The sequence below is a fragment of the Tursiops truncatus genome, chromosome 2 (assembly GCF_011762595.2).
Source record: "Tursiops truncatus isolate mTurTru1 chromosome 2, mTurTru1.mat.Y, whole genome shotgun sequence".
NCBI lineage: Eukaryota > Metazoa > Chordata > Mammalia > Artiodactyla > Delphinidae > Tursiops > Tursiops truncatus.
Genome location: NC_047035.1, coordinates 45,305,919 through 45,324,890, shown reverse-complemented (window position 1 = coordinate 45,324,890; position 18,972 = coordinate 45,305,919). Strand labels below are relative to the sequence as shown.

Genomic DNA, 18,972 nt, shown 5'->3' with positions numbered 1-18,972 from the left:
TATTTTAAAAATTAAAAAAAGAAACTATTTTGTGTAACTCATTGAGCTGTATACTTAAGATGTGTATACTTTTTTCCTAAACGTATTATGTACATCAGTAAAACAATTTGCAAATGTAAATGAACTCTTATGGGCAAACTGTTAGTTAAATGAAAATCTTAAAGTTTGTCAAACAGTTTCTGAGAGCAGGGAAAATGGACTGATCATACCTGCAGATAACTTTAAAGTTGCTTGGCTTTCTTGCACTTTAATAGTTAATATTTATCCTAGGAGTTCACAATACTTGCAACTCAAAATGAAATTACCCTTTTAATGTTTGACTTGGGAAGATAATAAAACTTTCTGAGTTTTACTTTCCCTATTCTGCTATAAACATATCTTATCCTTATCTCTTAACTTAGGATGGAGACTTTATTTCTCGGCTCTTTTTTTTCTGGGGGCCTATTCTGTACCCTAAAAGAGCTGGTACCTGGAAATAATGAAGAATTACCTTGTTTTGCTTTAAAAATGTTCTTTCTTGGGGGCTTCCCTTTTGGCACAGTGGTTGAGAGTTCGCCTGCCGATGCAGGGGATACGGGTTCGTGCCCCGGTCCAGGAGGATCCCACATGCCGCGGAGCAGCTGGGCCCGTGAGCCATGGCCGCTGGGCCTGCGCGTCCGGAGCCTGTGCTCCGCAACGGGAGAGGCCACAACAGTGAGAGGGCCGAGTACCACCAAAAAAAAACACATGTTCTTTCTTATAATCAAGTTAGAATGTAGGATTTTATTCCATGTTCAGGTCTTTAACTCTTAAACCAGAAAGTGCATTTGAAATATGAGTAAACAGAACAGCTAAGTGTTTATGAAGGGAATTGGTGTAAAGAGCAGGTAAGATGCAGAAGACAAATTTTTTTTTAAAAAACCTTTGACCTTGCTTTTTAAGCAAGTACTTATTTCACAATTCAAGATTGGGCTTCCCTGGTGCACAGTGGTTAAGAATCCACCTGCCAATGCAGGGGACAAGGGTTCAAGCCCTGGTCTGGGAAGATCCTACATGCTGCGGAGGAACTAAGTCTCTGCACCACAACTACTGAGCCTGCACTCTAGAGCCCACGAGCCACAACTACTGAGCCTGTGTGCCACAACTACTGAAGCCTGCGTGCCTAGAGCCTGTGTTCCTCAACAAGAGAAGCGACCGCAGTGAGAAGCCCACGCACTGCAACGAACAGCAGCCCCCACTTGCTGCAACTAGGGGAAGCCCGCGCGCAGCAACAAAGACTTAACACAGCCAAAAATAAAAACATAAATTTATTTTAAAAAAAAAGAATTCATGATTGTTTTACTGATGTTGTTTTCTTCTTAGTAAAGTCTTGTTCTTATTTTTTTAAATAACAAGTTTTTCATATTTTTTTTCTGATTTACTCTTCTAGGAAATGATGGCAGAGAAAGAAAGAAGCAGTGTGGTTATAGCAAGGATGAAAGATCGGATTGGGACATTAGAAAAGGAACATAATGTGTTTCAAAACAAAATGCATGTCAGTTACCAAGAGACTCAACAGATGCAGATGAAGGTATATTTTCATTCTTTGAATACAAAATTAAATATTTGTATTCATTTAATTAGCAAACTTTTAAGTGCCCTGGGTTGGGCTTTGGTACAAATGGCTAATTAAACTGTCTCCCTGTCCTTAAGTAAGCAACTTTTTGGGGAGGCTAGAAGTTGACAAGTAAATACGCTGTTATAGTAGAGGTAAGCATCAGGTGCTTTGGGACAGCGCAGATGAGAGGTGGGGAAGAGAAGGATTGATAGGGAAGACTTTTTAGAAATGAGAAGCAGACCGTGTTGAATCTTTTGAAACAATTAGGCATTGTCAGAAAAGCAAGTGAACGAATGGGTGCTGGGTATGAGACTTATTACATGGTGTAATTCCTTCCCATCCCATGAGATGATGGTTTGGTAGGTCTCTTTTGGGGCCCAGGATCGTGCTTTTTAATGAGTGCACTCCAGGTGTTTTCAGCATAGGTCGTCTAGTGATAACGGTTTGTGAGAAATACAGTAAAGAGTTGTGGTATTTGGGAATCAGGACTGGAATGAAGAGACCTAGAGAAATAGATGGAGGTCTTGTCTTAAAGGGCCTTATATCCCTGAAGACTGGGGAGCCAAGTGAAGGAGTTTAAGCAACCCAACAGTGTGATTGTATTAGTATTTTAAATTATTACTCTGGCATAGTATGGAGAGTGGCAGCAGTGTAGAGAGTGGAACAGGGATAGTTGAAAGGCTTTTGCAGGAATCCAAGTCAGAGAATAAGGACCTTAAGTCAGACATTGATAATGAGGGGATGAGTTTGATAAAAAAGAGATAGTAGATAGGGCTTGATGATGGAGTGGAGAAGAGAGGAAAAGTGATAATGGTTTTGGCCTAAGTGACCTTCTCTCTCTGATCCTTATTTTCACCTGTTTTCTTTCAACATTTTAGAAGGTTCAGTGCTTACTGCCTATTTTTACAGTGTTATCCATTTTCATGATTTCGGTTAGGTCTGGACCAGTGATTGTTGTTGTTGTTTTGAAGAACATGGTTTCAGTCTGCTTGTCAGGTGGGCTTCTAACACTCCCTCTAATTGGACTTTGTGGACCAGTGATTTCTTTTTGAAATTGTTTACATTGCTGGCTGATGCTTCAATTTGAAAGTGTTTGTCGTCACCTCAAAATTAACGTATGTCTAAAATCAAACTCTTGCTTCTGGTCAGGTTGTTTTTATTTTCTAATGTTTTGAGGCATTATTATCCTTACGCTTGAATCTTTGACTTCTCTCTCCCTTGCCCAATCTACAATTTGTTCTGAAATCTTAAAGATACTTTATTTCTAGTTATTCTTGCATTCAGGTTTTAGATATGACCCTAGTTTATTATTTCATACTAGCATAATTATAGCACCTTAATAGATCTCTCATTTCCTTTCTAATATGTGTAATTAGTACCAGATTTTTATTTGCAAAATATTACTTTGATCACATTGGTAGTTTGCTGAAAAATTTACTGCTATTGAAGTTCCAGTTTTTTCTGTGGAAATACCACTAATAGCGATAAAGAAGTGAATGAATCTCCTCTCAGGTTCTTACTGCATCCACTACTTTGATGCTCTAATTTGGCTCAATCCTCCATCTTCCCAGCCCCCAGCCATTTGAAATATTCTTTCCCATTAACCAGGTTATTGAAGAACTGATTTTCCTGGCCTTGTGTGATCCTTTTTCTTCTTAATTCTGACTTACTATTCATTTGAAAATTAGTGGGATACATGTAGCAACATCTTTTATTGAAGGTTAAGGGTGTTGAAGTGATTCTTTTTTTCAACTTGATTGCTTATAGAGGCCAGGATATAGATTACATATGATAAGTTCTCTGAAAAGTGGAAATATAGACTTGATTTTCTTAATTGAATAGGTTTACTAAAAATTATTAAGATTATTTCACATACTAAATTGAGGTTGTGGGGATATAAGATTCAGTGTTCTTTGTCTTTTGATTCTGTAACTCTGAAATAAAAAACAAGAAGCCAGATATTTTAGCAAGTAGATTTTTGTGTAGTGAATTTGCCATCTATTTGGCTATGGCTCAATTTGTAACTTAATGTAAATGTTTTGAACATGTTTTCAGTTTTTAAAGTTTTGATTACTAAAATCTTTCATTAAAATATTGCTAACACAAAATTGACATTAATTCTATGTGAGTCTATTGTGTAGGAAAGAGTTCTAAAACATCTTTTAGTTCTAAAACAGCATCTCAGTGTATTTATTTTGCCTATGATAGCAGCTGGCATCTACTTGCATTCTTGAATGCTGTGGCAGCTTATGTTTACTTTGTATTCGTCACTATCAAAGTTTATCCTTTAAATTTGTTTATATTTATTTGAAAAGGATATCCAGACTTCATTCTATTGATGCTTTTTACATTCTCATCATAATAAATTTTCTTCGAAGTTAGCTTTGGCAATCATTGTTTTCTAAATCTATGTGTGTAAAATTATTTTAGTTCCAGCAAGTTCGTGAGCAGATGGAGGCAGAGATAGCTCATTTGAAGCAGGAAAATGGCATACTGAGAGATGCTGTCAGCAATACTACCAACCAGCTAGAAAGCAAGTATGTTTGCAAATGCTTTACTTTTAATAGAATGGCAGAGTATTTTCATTGAATGATAGAGTATTTTCTTCAGTCACCAAAATGGTGTTTGATAATAATTGGTTAGACTTTTGTTTTTTACACTTGTTTCTAAAATGAATTTTCTAAAACTATCCTCTTGCTTTTGAAGAACCTCTTCAGCTAAACTGTATGATGAACACTAGTGCCACCAGTGGAACAGTTTATAAATTTATGAGGCTGAATTTACAAGTTTTAAACCTTCTATTCCATTTAACAGTAGTTCTCAAACTTCATTATTCTGAAGAACATCTGGCATGTTAGCTAAAAATCATATTCTTGAGTCTTACCCTTATAAGATTATGATTTATTGGCTCTGAGATGTGGAATCCTGGAATCTGCATGTTAAGACACATTCCTTGTGATAGTGATTTAGTTGGCTGTGGGCTGTACTTTGACAAACAGTCCAAGAGAAGACTAGTAGCATGCTTACGTAGAATAAATATTCTGACTGGTTGATTTTAATAGATTTTCAGAACACTGATTTGAGGGTGACACTGTTGATTCGTGCTCATGGTGTGTGGTCATCTGTTTTTCTTGATTATTTTATAGTAATTTTAGTGTTTGTGTTATTGTCCTCAGAATGATTCAGATTACACTCAACCAAACTTCATTATTAGTAGTCACTTATAGCATTCATTTTCATTTAGCTATAAGTGGAATTACTAACTCAGCATAACTCATATAAAATATATTTTGTTTACTCTTCATATGTGTTTTGTAGTAATGGAAGGTTCCTAATCCAGTTACTGTTTTCAGGCAGTCTGCTGAACTAAATAAACTGCGCCAGGATTATGCTAGGTTGGTGAATGAGCTGACTGAGAAAACAGGAAAGCTGCAGCAAGAGGAAGTCCAAAAGAAGAATGCTGAGCAGGCAGTTACTCAGTTGAAGGTGATATATTCCTACCTTTATCATTTCATCAATAATGTAGGTATTCAATTCAATGACATTAAAGTGTATATAGCTTTGAGAAGTGTAGTTTGAGGCTTAATGGGACTTCTGTAGTCTTAGTGCTCTGCCTATATAGAAACGTGTACACTAATGAAAAAATTGAATATAGGCTTGAGTTTGCAGTTAAAGACTTTTTGAAGATATGAAAATTGAAATTAGCTGATTGACAGGCATACACAGTAGAATTTCGTCTTATATATATGGAGGTTAGGGTGTATATGTGTAAGGCAAAAATCAAATTTTTGATAGGTAGTTAAAATCACCTTCAACATCGCTTATACATAACTTGGATTTCTCAGTAAGTTTAGTAGAGCCTGTTTTTATTCCGGCATTGGAATAGATGATTTTCCTTTCCTTTAGCACGAGACGAAGTAGTGCTCCAGTTGCTTTCACTTGAGCCATAGTGGGAAAAAAATCACACATTGTTTCTTTAGACACCAGAATGGCACTTGCTGTCATGAGATGCTTACACTAGGAAGACACGCATGGGGTTGCTCAGGCTGACTGAGAGAGAGGAGTGGACTCATTTCTCTGGCACTTTTTAGCCTGTGTACATTGAGTAGAGTGATGAGTAGAATTGTCTGTTCCTCCTTTTACTGGGGAGAGGATTTATTGAACGTATAGTTCAATTTCTGTAAGTAAATGTATCTGACAGACTCCTACCTAGGTCATTGATACAATCAATATAGCTTAATACCAGTTCTAGAGTAGTAGGGGTTAAAAGGGCTTTGAGAATAATTGAATGCAGAAAATAGCATAATTTTTGTTTTCTTGAAGTTTTCATGGGTCCCTGTGGGAGAGTGATATAGTTGTCCTTCCTTTCAGTAAATATTTGTCTTGCTGGTGTGTTTGCTGGTAGCATTTATAAATATGGAAGTTTGTGCTCTATGGATATGGATAAGTAGATAAATGACATTAAATATTATAGTCATAATTGAAGTGTTGTGCTATACCTAAAAATAAGAATTTTAGGTGCCCACTGAAATTTAGCAATAAAGATACTATCCTTTTGAAAGCCTGTCAGCTGAAGGAAGATCAGTGGAAAGCTGATCAGAGCAAAGTGGATCAGGTATATCCATAGTAGTAGCTATATTGATGCACCAGCACAGATATTGAGTTTCTGAAATAATCTCCAATCTGTAAATCCTGTGTATTGGAGGGTAGAATTGCAGTGGCTGAAAATATCTGTGCATATTATCAGGCTGAGCACATCTGCCTATCTTATTAAAATGTAGGAGACTAGTGATTAGTTGTTGGAATAAGCAGTTTTATGTCACAACAGTAAAGATAGAGGATGCTTTTTTTCCGTTAAATTGGAATCCTGTATTTGTGCTGACTTATCCTTTCTCCAGGTTCAACTGCAAGAAGCTGAGAGAAGGTGGGAAGAAGTCCAGAGCTATATCAGGAAGAGAACAGCAGAGCATGAAGCAGCTCAGCAAGGTAAGGGGAAGTGGTATTCATTTAAATTTAGTATGTAATTCTGGGTAAAACTTCCTCCCCTCTCCATATGTGAAGACAGTGTAAATTGGCATTTTGGTTATAGGTCAATAAAAATAGCTTTTACACTTTCATAGTACTTTTATTTCTTTAACATTTCTTAGGGTTTTAAAAATAAGCTCTCTAGTTTTGTCTGAGGCATTAAGTTATAGTCAATAAATAGGGTAATGGGAACCTGTGCATGTTCCCTTTCTGTAGTTATTCCCTCTGGTTCCTTGATCAGTTCTTCATCTTTTTTTTTTCTAAGAAGGACTCATTCCTATATTGTGAAGAGAAAAACAGCAAGAGCATTACCATTCCAAGTAGTTGACTTAATTTTTTTTGGCTGCGTTGGGTCTTCGTTGCTGCACACAGGCTTTCTCTAGTTGCAGCAAGCGGGGCTACTCTTTTTTTTTTTTTTTTTTTCGGGGCTACTCTTCATTGCGGTGTGCGAGCTTCTCATTGTGGTGGCTTCTCTTGTTGTGGAACACGGGCTCTAGGCGTGCGGGCTTCAGTAGTCGCAGCATGCGGGCTCAGTAGTTGTGGTGCGTGGGCCCTAGAGTGCACAGGCTTCAGTAGTTGCAGCGTGCGGGCTCTAGGGCGCGCGGGCTTCGGTAGCTGTGGTGCGTGGGCTCAATAGTTGTGGCATACGGGCTTAGTTGCCCCACGGCATGTGGGATCTTCCCAGACCAGGGATCGAACCCGTGTCCCCGGCGATTCTTAACCACTGCACCACCAGGGAAGTCCCCAAGTAGTTGACTTAAAACTGCCTACTTAAATGCTAACTTTCACTATTTACTCTTAATTCGATGAATTCATTTAGGAAATAATGGAGCTTGTATTAGTGTGTTTTATCTATGTTTCCACTACTCCCCTTCCTCCCATGAAAATGGTGGAGAGCTAGTAAAATATAGTTCCAAACACAAGGCTAGATCATATAGAGTTTTGGCTCTTTAGACCTTTGGTTTCCTCTGATTTTTTTCACTAAATAACTTACTAAAGCATCTTTGGGGAAATAAAGAGTGCTTGCGAGAAATGATATAAGAGTTTTAAACATCCATGTACCATTCATTTAACACATTTATTGATTATGTATTTTGTGCCAAGCCTTGGGTACAGCTCTGGGTATAGGGAAAAGGCAATCTCTGATCTCAAAAAGCTCACTCTCTGGGAGAGGAAGTGAATTAGTACAGTGTGGCAGGTGCTGTGAAAAAGGTAAGCATAGACTGCTCAAGGGAGCCATATGCAGGAAGCAGAGGAGAGATTCAAGGAGAGCATTCTAGAGGAGGCAGTGCCTACACTAACGACGAGTAGCAGTAACCAGGCCAAGGAAGAGACCTTTATAAAATGCAATGTTTTGTTAGATTTACAGAGTAAATTTGTGGCCAAAGAAAATGAAGTACAGAGTCTGCATAGTAAGCTTACAGATACCTTGGTATCAAAACAACAGTTGGAGCAAAGGCTAATGCAGTTAATGGAATCGGAGCAAAAAAGGGTGAACAAAGAAGAGTCTCTACAAATGCAAGTTCAGGTATCTAATTTTCCCTCTTTAAAAAAAATAAAGACGGGCAGTGGTTGGATGTGTCTTGTGTAGAAGAGAGAGGGTAGCCTATCTTATCCTAATTCTGGAGTGCGGATGAATAATTCTAATTTAATCTTCAAGCAGTTGTCACAATATGATCTGAATATGTGCTCAAAGATGCCTTTACCCACAGTCTTATGCTTTTTTGCATTAGATTAGGAAGAGTACAATGTATTCTTAATTTCTGCTTTGTAAATTAGCTCTCAGAATAGAATGCCTAATCATTGTTTAAAATGACGCCTTTTGGAATCTAAGAGTGCCTTTTTAAAGGTAAACAGATGTACCTGTAACTCATTTTGTTCATATACATTGGTATATTTAACAGAACACTTTTCCCTCTCCTTTTTGGTTGCTCTTTATGAAAGGATATTTTGGAGCAGAATGAGGCTTTAAAAGCTCAAATTCAACAATTCCATTCCCAGATAGCAGCCCAGGTAATGGTGCTTTCTTATTGCTTGTCATTACTAATGGCTTCCTAGCTGTGTAAATAATGTGAGTGCCTGTTGAGTGCTGCGTACTGGATTAGTAGTTGGGTGACTAGTCAATGAATCAACTGGATGATCCTAAGTGCTAAGCACTCTGATAATTACGTATAGTGCTGTAAGAAAACACTACGGAAGAAATCCAAATCTAATGGGAAGGTGGGTTAGAGAGTTTTTAACTTTAGGAGGAAAAAAATGTTGATTACCATCCTGTCAGAAAACAGGTGTCAAGAATCATAGTTTATGTTTTAGAAGTATTCACTAAATATTGACTAGCCATAAGGGAAAACTTTGTATACCCTCAGGTGTTAGCAGTCTGTTAACCATAGCTCTCAGGTTATATATGCCAAAGAATCATTTTTAAATTTATAATTCAGTATAGTTTGAGTGTGAAACCTTCCAGAGTTTTCTAGGTGGTATTGTAAAACCTGTTAATCTTTGGCATCATTCTTATGTAACATGATAAATAGGTAGATAGATAGATATAGATACATAGCCTTTAGAATATAAATAATATAACATTAAGAAGAGAAGAAACTTGCAAGTACTTAGCTTGTTTCCATAATATGCATACTGTGAATTTCAGTTTCAGTTCTTCAACTTTAAACTTCTAAAAGTTGTTTGTAGGAAAAGTAATAGCTTAGAATAGAAGTCATTTTCTGTGCAAAAAGTGGTTTTAACATTAAAAAGTTGTTTGTAACGTTCAGGCAAGTTGAAAATCCCAAAACTTTGAGGTTGCAACCATTTTTTTCTTTTCTAATTGTTCTCTTTGTAGAAACTATAGTCTAAAATTAATTGGGAAAGAATTATATAATATAGGAAAGGGTGTGTGTATATGGATGTATGTGTGTATGTAAATTATTAACTCAAATTGGATTGAGATCTTAAGTTATAGAAAATTTATCAGAAACTTAATATTTAGAGAATGCTATAAGTACCTTTTGAAAAGTAAAGATAAACACGAGCATTACCAAACGACTTGTTATCTTAATCTTGAATGGTATCATTTCATTATTAGAAATTGTTACTAAGGAAAAGAAGCACATGAATGAAAAATAGCCTTTGCTGCTGTTTTTCCTATTTATGTGTTGCTTGGCAGTTACATAGTTTTCAGACCTGTCAACTTACTTTATTAAAAATGTCTTATGATGTGTATAATTCCCTAATACTGGCTGTTATTGATCAAATTTACTTTCAGAATATTAGCTGTTATTTAGTGAACATTCATCATGAGCCAGATACTTCCTTAACTTTATATACATTTATTTCTTTTAATTTTTAAAGCTTTATTGTGATGATTATTGTACAACTTTAAAACTTTCTCTTAAGGGCGTTTATGTTGACACTGTTTCTCTTTCTTAGACATCCGCTTCAGCTCTAGCAGAAGAGTTACATAAAGTGTAAGCCTGCCTTTCTATATTTCTCTTAAAATTGCTTGGTCACCACTAACTGATAGCTGTTAGATTCTACACTTATGATTGACTTTACGTTCTAACTTGTTCAAAAAATACTCTCAAGTAGATTTGGAGCAGCTTTTGCTCTTCTACCCCTAAGCATTATGTATTCTATGTTTTTATGTCTTTGTCATAAAAAGAGTTGGGGAAGCTTTTTTCCCTTTGGGCTTTAGCAGTTATGTGGAAGAGATTATTGTGATTTGAGATTAGTGGAAGTTAGTTTTTGTGTCTAATAAGTAGTTGTAGCTACTCTGTATCTAACTATATGGTGGTATGTCCAAAATGAAGTTCTTTTTTTTGGTGTGTATTGTATAATTTGCATAGACATGGATCACTTAAATTCAGAAGACCTGGAATCTTTTTTTCAGATTGCCAGGCTTGTGAGCTTAAATTACTTAACTTCTTTGACCTCAAGTTTTAAAATAGGGGTATGTATTTTAGGGAGTTGTAGTAATGCCTGTGACAGTTACTACTAAACTGATATGGTCTGTAGAAATGGAAGGTATGGTTATGTGAAAAACTACTTAAGTAAGGATGACCGTATTTGAGGCTTCTAATCCTTTGATTTGTGACTTGACTTCTAAATGTTTATTGAATGTACAAATCTATTTTCTGTTAAAGGATTGCAGAAAAGGATAAGCAGATAAAACAGACTGAAGATTCTTTAGCAAATGAACATGATCACTTAGCAAGTAAAGAGGAGGAACTTAAGGTACAGTAATTCTTATAAATGGCTACAGTATTTTATAGTCATTGAATTACCCTGATCTTGTAATTAGTATGAGTGTCTGTGAAGACTGGAAAATACTCTAGATAGAATTCATTTGAAAAGTGTCTTACCTCTTTTCTAAACTACAAAATCCTCTTTAGCCCTCTAAGAGAAGTTCAAAGGCCTTTTCTCACATGATATTTATTATTCATAATAATTTGGGAAATACGTTAAATAACAGAAGTTGATGGTTTTCTTTCTGACTTAAGAAATTGTAATTTGAGACCTTTGCTTTGAGACCTTTGCTTAGGTAGAAGAGATACATTACAAAACTTCAAATTTAATATTAAATACTTTTAATACTATTTTTCCTTCTTGTTCTAGGATATACAGAATATGAATTTCTTATTAAAAGCTGAAGTGCAAAAATTACAGGCCCTGGCAAATGAACAGGTAGATCTTTATTGCTTTTAAGCATGTACCTTAGAATTACAGTTTGTTGACACTTATTTTCATTGGTATTGCAAACCTTAGTTTTACTTATGTAGATAGTAAACATAATGGTTACTTGTGTTTGGCTGCATGGTGTGTTGTTAAAACCCTCTTCTGTTTTTTTTTTTTTTTTTCTGGTACGTGGGCCTCTTACTGTTGTGGCCTCTCCCCTTGCGGAGCACAGGCTCAGCGGCCATGGCTCATGGGCCCAGCCGCTCCGCGGCATGTGGGATCTTCCCGGACCGGGGCACGAACCTGTGTCCCCTGCATTGGCAGGTGGACTCTCAACCACTGCGCCACCAGGGAAGCCCCAAACCCTCTTCTGTTTGACCATGACTCTCACAACTCACCTAAATGTTACTATATTCATGTTGAAATTAATGTTTGATCCAAGAAATTGATCACTTTATCAGAGAACTCAGTTATAACACTTATGATGTGCTGACTTGTTTTAGCCTTCTGCCATTTAATCAGAAAAGGATATACCTTAAACTAGGATAAAAGTTGAACAGTAAGAAGTACAAAATACTGGACAGCGAAAAATATTACTGTAATGTATGCTGTTGATTTAACTATTTACTCTAAATATATGAAAATATAACTTTAATATGTAAAAATAAGTAAAAGAATAGGTTTGAGTACTTCCTGAGAAATGATACAATTCTCATTTCTAACAGGCTGCTGCTGCACATGAACTGGAGAAGATGCAAAAAAGGTGATTAAAGTATTGCTGTACATGGGCCATTCATACATTTATATTCCAGTGTAATTACAGAAGACATTGCTGCTTATAGCTGATAGTTGTGCACATAATTTATGTAAGCTTTCTGTATATATGAAGTATTTTTTTTCTCATAGTATTCACGTTAAGGATGATAAAATAAGACTGCTTGAAGAGCAGCTACAATGTGAAATTTCAAACAAAATGGAAGAATTTAAGGTGTGTAATTAAACTTGTCAACTCAGCTTTCTTTGAACAAACTTGTGTAATTTTCAGTTGAAGTGAATGTAGAAATACTACTTTTTTATATGTGATCACTCTGAAACAGTGTTTCTATAGTTTATTTGGGGACTTCTACGAACAATTTTATCATAGACTTTTTGCTTTGATTATTTTGACTTACTTGTTTTTATAGTAGACTTTTGATACTTGTTTTGCCCCAACCTTTTCTTTACAGTTTTCATTTGGTAGTTTGAGATGGTTTTATTTGCCTCCATTGTTGGTGTAGTGCTAGTTTCTGGTCATGGCCAAACAGCTTGAGGATTATTGTAAAGCATTCTGATTGCCAGGGTACAATCTCTGCATGCAGTAAGATTTGCTTTTTTTTTTTTTTAATTTTAATTTTTTTTTTTTTTTGCTTAATAGGAATCCTGTAAGTAGTCACTTACGAAAGCAGGGTTTCCCAGAATTCATTGGCACAAACGATTAAACTCTTTGAAATACACGTGTAAGGGTTCTAAGCACAGTGTTAACAGTGTTTGGGATAAATCACATGACTGAATTGGGGGGCTCAGTAGAAACAACTTTTTATAGATCATTGTATATGTACATTATACTATTACTGTATTCCTGTTCTCTGGAAATAATGTTCATTGAAACTGAAAAATGGAGCCTCATGAGATTTGCATTCTTAGGTCAGTATATAATTCACCTGTCACTTTATAAGTACTTAACAGTAATATGGCTTTGATTTTTAAAAAAAATCCAGATGGTTGCTTTGTTACCTTTTCTTAATAAAACAGTAAATTGAGATTCTTTCTTCTAGATTCTAAATGACCAAAAGAAAGCATTACAATTAGAAGTTCAGAAGCTACAGACTCTTGTTTCTGAACAGGTAAGGCTTTTCATGAATTATAAGTTAGAAATATCCGATAGATAACAAGGTCTGATTCTTCTTAAGTAGTAATCAACTCGTTCATTTTTAGAAATTTTGTTTAAGTGTAGATATGTCTTTTAATTGCATTTCTAGTCATCTTGTGCTAATCAAGTCTCTAAATTAAGGAAAATTTAATTTCTCTTCCTGAGAAGAAGCTAATGCTGTTTATAGCATTTTCCAAAAAAAAAAAAGTTTAATAGGATGCATAAAAATAATTTCTTTAAGTCATTTTGATGCATTTGGCTCTCAGGATAATAGTCAGACTTTTGGAGCCTCACTTTTTTCTGTAAAGCAGTGTGGATTCTTAAAAAGAGAATGGGTTTGAAACCTACTACCAGCACTTAAAAGCAGTGATGTTGATCAAATTGCTTAACCTTTCTAAGACCTCTCATTCCAGGTCTCCTACATTGGGATTTTATTTACATTATAAGCTTGTTAGATTTAAATTGGGGAGTTTATGTATAGTTGAGTAGCCTAGTGCTTTGCATATAGCAGACATCTTAAGCCTTAATTCCTTTCCTTTAGAATATTTTTTTCCAACTCATCTCCACCCTCTATTGCCATCATACTTCTTTCTGTATTTATAGCAAGCCATCAAAACTGTAGCAGCCTGAATAAGCATGGCTCCATAAACTCGAGCCCCAGGTGATGTCTGTTCTGTGGCTGTTCCTAAGAGTTGCCTTCATACTCTTCTAAATAATTCTTCGAATTCCAGTTTTTAAAAATATTCTAGAAACACTTCATATTATATGACACATTAAAATGAAGGCATGTTTCTCTACTACTGTTAAATTTTGACACATTTTATTAGAAGCTGAAGTGTAAGTTATTGCAAATGATATAGCACTTCCTTTAGCAGATGCATGCTTTCTTTTTTATTTTAAAATCCACATCTGTGCAGGTATTGAATTGGTGTAAGTAGCTGTGCCAAATGTTGTGGAAGTATTTTAGAAGTATTTTGTGAACATCTGTTTACTTGTCAAGAATTAATCCATTATTTGTTTTCCTCCCCCACAAATATGGTATTTAAGTGCTTTGCATAAACTTTGTATATGCTTTACCCGTTCAAACTAAAGGTAATAGAGGAGAAAATGCTGAACAAATGATGTTTAGTGTGTGGACATGACTTCATGCCAGTGTAATGCTCAAATGATATTTAAGTTTTATTCTTAAATCTTATTCCTATTTCCTTTTGTTGTTATACAGCTTTTAACAGATAAGATATTTCATCAACTGTAAGAACTTTTTTCTCCTCAGTTTATTATCTCTGAAGTCTGGATGTATCTTAGTCTCCGGTTACAGTTTAATTGGAGGCATCTTTAATTTTTAGTGTTATGTAAACATTTTACCAGTTGTGAGATGCAACATTGGTGACTTGGATTAGATAAAATATGATAGATATTTTTTGGCTGTGTTAATTCTTACCCAGAAAAGCAGAATGTAGTCCTTTTTTTGAGTTGGTTGTCAGAGATTCTGGAACACCTATTTCAATATATAAAGTTTTAAACTTTCTAAAATTCACTTCATGGGAGGTAAAATAAATGCCTAGAAATTTCTGAATCTACGCTAGAATTGCAGTATTAAAGGTGATGGTAATTCTTAGTTTTAAACAGAGTACCTGGATCTTTTCTTTTCACTTCTATTGTATACTAAAAATGATATTCTTCATCATTAGACAAGAGTAATACCATTAGCCTTAATTTTTTTTTTTTTCCCCTTAAGGTAACATGATAGCCTAAGAATTACCTAGTTTTCTCTAGTTTCTTTATTTTGGGGGGGGGTGTTGAATTGTATTTTATTAAAAAAAATTTTTTTTATTGAAGTATAGTTGATTTACAGTTGTGTTTCTGGTGTAAAGTGATTTATATATATATATATTCTTTCTCATATTCTTTTCCATTATGGTGTATTACAGGATATTGAGTGTAATTCCCTGTGTTATACAACAGGATCTTGTTGTTTTAATTTCTTTCTTACTGAATCAGCCTTCTGTCTACTATAAAGCTTCTGTGTATTTTTAAATATTCTGTTAACATAACTTTTAGCGTGAGATGGATTCTTTTTTTATGAAGAATAGTTTTATGAAGAACAGTCCACAGAACATAATTTCATAGCCACATTTTAAAATTTATTTAAAAGAATTATTTGATAAGAGGAGAAACTCATCTTTTAAGATTTGCTCTTTGGTAATTCTTAGAATTTTTCCTCCTTGTTCCGAAAGCTTTTTTTTTTTTTTTTAAATAGTCTAGAAAGCATATGACTGTGATGTTATGTTTTTGGTTGTCATTGTGACTTCTCTCTCTGATCTTAGCAGACCAGAGAACCAGCTCTTTGGTTTTTCCTCTGGTCTTTTTTTTTTTTTTTTTTGTGGTACGCGGGCATCTCACTGTTGTGGCCTCTCCTGCTGTGGAGCACAGGCTCCGGACCCGCAGGCTCAGCGGCCATGGCTCACGGGCCCAGCTGCTCCGCGGCATGTGGGACCCTCCTGGACCAGGGCACAAACCGCGCTGCATCGGCAGGCAGACTCTCAACCACTGCGCCACCAGGGAAGCCCTCCTCTGGTCATTTTTATTGCCACTGCTAGTGAAGGAAGAGATAAAGATTAGCATAATTTGAATTTCTTTCATTTCCACCTTTCTTTAACCCCTTCCTACCCAGCAGTCAGAATTCCAAGTGACAGTTGAGAGATGAACAGTTTAGTTATGTAAAAAAAATTCTGTCTCTTTGCTCCATGGATTTTTATCCTGGAGGAAAAAATTGAGCTTATTGAAGCACAAACCAATAATGGTGCCAAGTTTTTGTTGTTTCTTTAGGTGTAGGAAGCAGAAAGACAGCAAATATCAGGTAAGGTAACCTGTTTATATACTAGAGAAGAGAAGACTCCATTTGGATGTAGGCCTATGGATAGATCAAAGAAATAAATCAGTTACTAAGATCTCATTTCTTCAGAATAAAATAATACTTTTTGTGGGGGAAGGTCCTGAGGTGTCTTATTTTTTTTTGAGCATCTTGACTTTTTAGCAAAGGAACAGCATGACTTTTTACTAGTAGTTTTTTAAGATTCAAAGATAAAGATTATTAAGCGAAAACTGTAGCAGTAGGAAGTTTTTTTCTTTTGCCCTGCAGCCTGGTTCTGTTTTATTGCAGAATAATTCATTGTTGTATGATGTAGTTTTGAAAGTCATCCACGGAGGAGAAAATTGGATTGGATTAGGTTAATAATGTATAAAGGTAAAATATTGGATAGATAACTAAGTTGGGTCGATTTCATGCAGTTGAACATTCAGTGAGCAATTGACCAAGAGTACTTGTTAAACTGTAACCTTGTTAAAGGATATTGAGTCCATTAAATTTTTACTAATGGAGAGTATGCTAGGTACTATGCTGCAATGCTAAGGCTACAGAGATGAATGAGACTTGGTTCTTGCCCCAAGAATGTGGTTTAGTGTGGAATTAGGTGTACACGCAGAAAAAGTGTGATGAATAAAATTCTTTTTTTGAAAAAATTTTAAACTGTGTGTACAGGTTTAGAGGAAGAGATAATTCTATCTGAAGGAGAGTAAGAGGTGCCACAGAGAGGGGACAGCTAAACCTGATTTTGAAAAATAGCCAAGAATTTGCTGACAGCTATGGGGCAATCCAAACTGAGGGGATACAGTGTTAAAAGTCATGGTAGTGTGGCCAAATTGGCATATTCAGAGCATATTGGCATATTGTGGAAGTGCAAAGTATGAGGTATTAAGGGGAAGAGAAAGATTTGCTAGGGCCTAATCATGAAGGACTTTGTAGGCTGTGTAAGGACCATGAGCTTGATCTAGAATGTGATATGCTACTGAAGGATGTTGAAAGAATGAATCAGCATTTTGTCTAGTATTTTAGTTGGATCATTCTGGTAACCATGAGGTGTTTGAATTTATGTGGTAGTGAAGTATGCAGTACTAAAGGTGTAATACAACTAAATGATCAAGCTGCATATAACTAGGACTTAATAGTGTTGTCTTTTTTAAAAAATTGAGATACAATTGACATGTTAATTTCAAGTGTGCAACATAATGATTCTATATTTGTGTTACTGTGAAATGATCACAGTAAGTCTAGTTAATGTCTGTCACCATACATAGTCACCTACTTTGTATTGTTTTTATGTGGGACATGCATCAAAAATAAAGATGGACAGGACTTCCCTGGTGGTGCAGTGGTTAAGAATCCGCCTGCCAATGCAGGGGACACGGGTTCAAGCCCTGGTCCAGGAAGATCCCACGTGCCACGGACCAGCTAAGCCCGTGCACCACAACTACTGAGCCTGCACTCTAGAGCCCATGAGCCACAACTACTGAGCCCACGTGCCACAACTACTGAAGCCCATGCACCTACAGCCCGTGCTCCACAACGAGAGAAGCCACTGCGGTGAGAAGCCTGCGCACCCAATGAAGAGTAGCCCCCACTTGCCACAATCAGAGAAAAAGCATGCGCACAGCAATGAAGACCTAACAAGGCCAAAATAAATAAAATAAAATAATACAATTAAAAAATTTATTAAAAAAAAATGGACGAAAGCCATCTTGATGAAAGATTTATAAACTTACTGCATGATTTATTTTTCACAATTTATAAACATGATTTAATGTACTTTTGACAGCTCCTATGTCCTTTCTGATGGTAGGAAAGTTTTTTTTTTCCCATTCGGAAGTTCTGTACCTCTCACGGTATAGTCCTTATGAACTCTAGAGACAGGGAGAAGAATTAGGGTATTGTGATATTTAAGATGAGTAAAGCTGAGGATCTAACCTAAGACACTGAAGAAAAGGGGGTTAATTTTTAGAAATACGTTGAAAGTGGAATCTTATGACTTGGATTTGGTAATGGAAAAATTAATAGTATTTGTGAAAAATTGTTGTAATAAAATTGGAAAAAAAATTATGAAACCAACAAAATTAGGAGAAAGCAGGTAGGGAATGGTATGGGTAGAAGAGAATGTTGAAGGGAAAAAGACCCCAAACCTGTTTTGTCAGGTTGCTTAGCTGCCTGAAGACCTAGGAATGCTGAGGGGGAAACCTTGCTTCTGGACACATAGTAAATATAACACTGAGGACTTTGTAAAGTGTATGGGCGGGATGCTAGAAGGATGGGTGAATGGTTGGGATCAGCTCACATGTCATGTTTTAATGTAGCAAGGAGAATACGTTCTTGTGTTGCTTCTGCACTTCACAATCAGTTTTATTTTATTTTTTACTCTTATAAATTTATTTATTTAACTATTTTTGGCTGCATTGGGTCTTCGTTGCTGCGCGTGGGCTTTTGTTTAGTTGCAGTGAGTGGGGGCTACTCTTCTTTGCGGTGTGCAGGCTTCTCATTGCCGTGGCTTCTCTCATTGCAGAGCACAGGCTCTAGGTGCGTGGGCTTCAGTAGTTGTGGCACGCGGGCTCAGTAGTTGTGGCTCGCAGGTTTAGTTGCTCTGTGGCATGTGGGATCTTCTTGGACCAGGGATTGAACCAGTGTCCCCTGCATTAGCAGGTGGATTCTTAATCACTGCGCCACCAGGGAAGTACCTACAATCAATTTTAAAACATTCTGTATATTGGCTTAGGTGTTGGTTATGTGAAATCTACATGTTAAAAATTCATTGAATTGTACACAGGATTTGTGCACTTGCCTTATATGTTACTTTTTAAAAAAAAAAAAAGGAACAAAGCCTCCTTCTTGGCCTGCAAGGCCTTAGAGCCTTGGAATTTTAGATTTGAAGAATTAATGTAAAGGAGGAGCAAATTCTCTGCTTAT

General features: G+C 36.1%; 1 protein-coding gene across 14 annotated transcripts in view; it reads left to right on the top strand.

The window, feature by feature from the left end:
* KTN1 (kinectin 1) overlaps nt 1–18,972 on the top strand; it is a 118,421-nt gene that overhangs the window by 62,027 nt on the left and 37,422 nt on the right. For all 14 annotated transcript variants that reach the window (XM_019923678.3, XM_073800430.1, XM_073800429.1 and 11 more), the window contains 12 exons: nt 1,409–1,549; nt 4,007–4,113; nt 4,930–5,062; nt 6,475–6,562; nt 7,963–8,129; nt 8,546–8,614; nt 10,025–10,062; nt 10,738–10,828; nt 11,210–11,278; nt 11,995–12,032; nt 12,176–12,257; nt 13,084–13,152. In XM_019923678.3, coding sequence (XP_019779237.1) covers nt 1,409–1,549; nt 4,007–4,113; nt 4,930–5,062; nt 6,475–6,562; nt 7,963–8,129; nt 8,546–8,614; nt 10,025–10,062; nt 10,738–10,828; nt 11,210–11,278; nt 11,995–12,032; nt 12,176–12,257; nt 13,084–13,152 — 1,092 coding nt within the window. The remainder of the gene's footprint in view (nt 1–1,408; nt 1,550–4,006; nt 4,114–4,929; nt 5,063–6,474; nt 6,563–7,962; nt 8,130–8,545; nt 8,615–10,024; nt 10,063–10,737; nt 10,829–11,209; nt 11,279–11,994; nt 12,033–12,175; nt 12,258–13,083; nt 13,153–18,972) is intronic.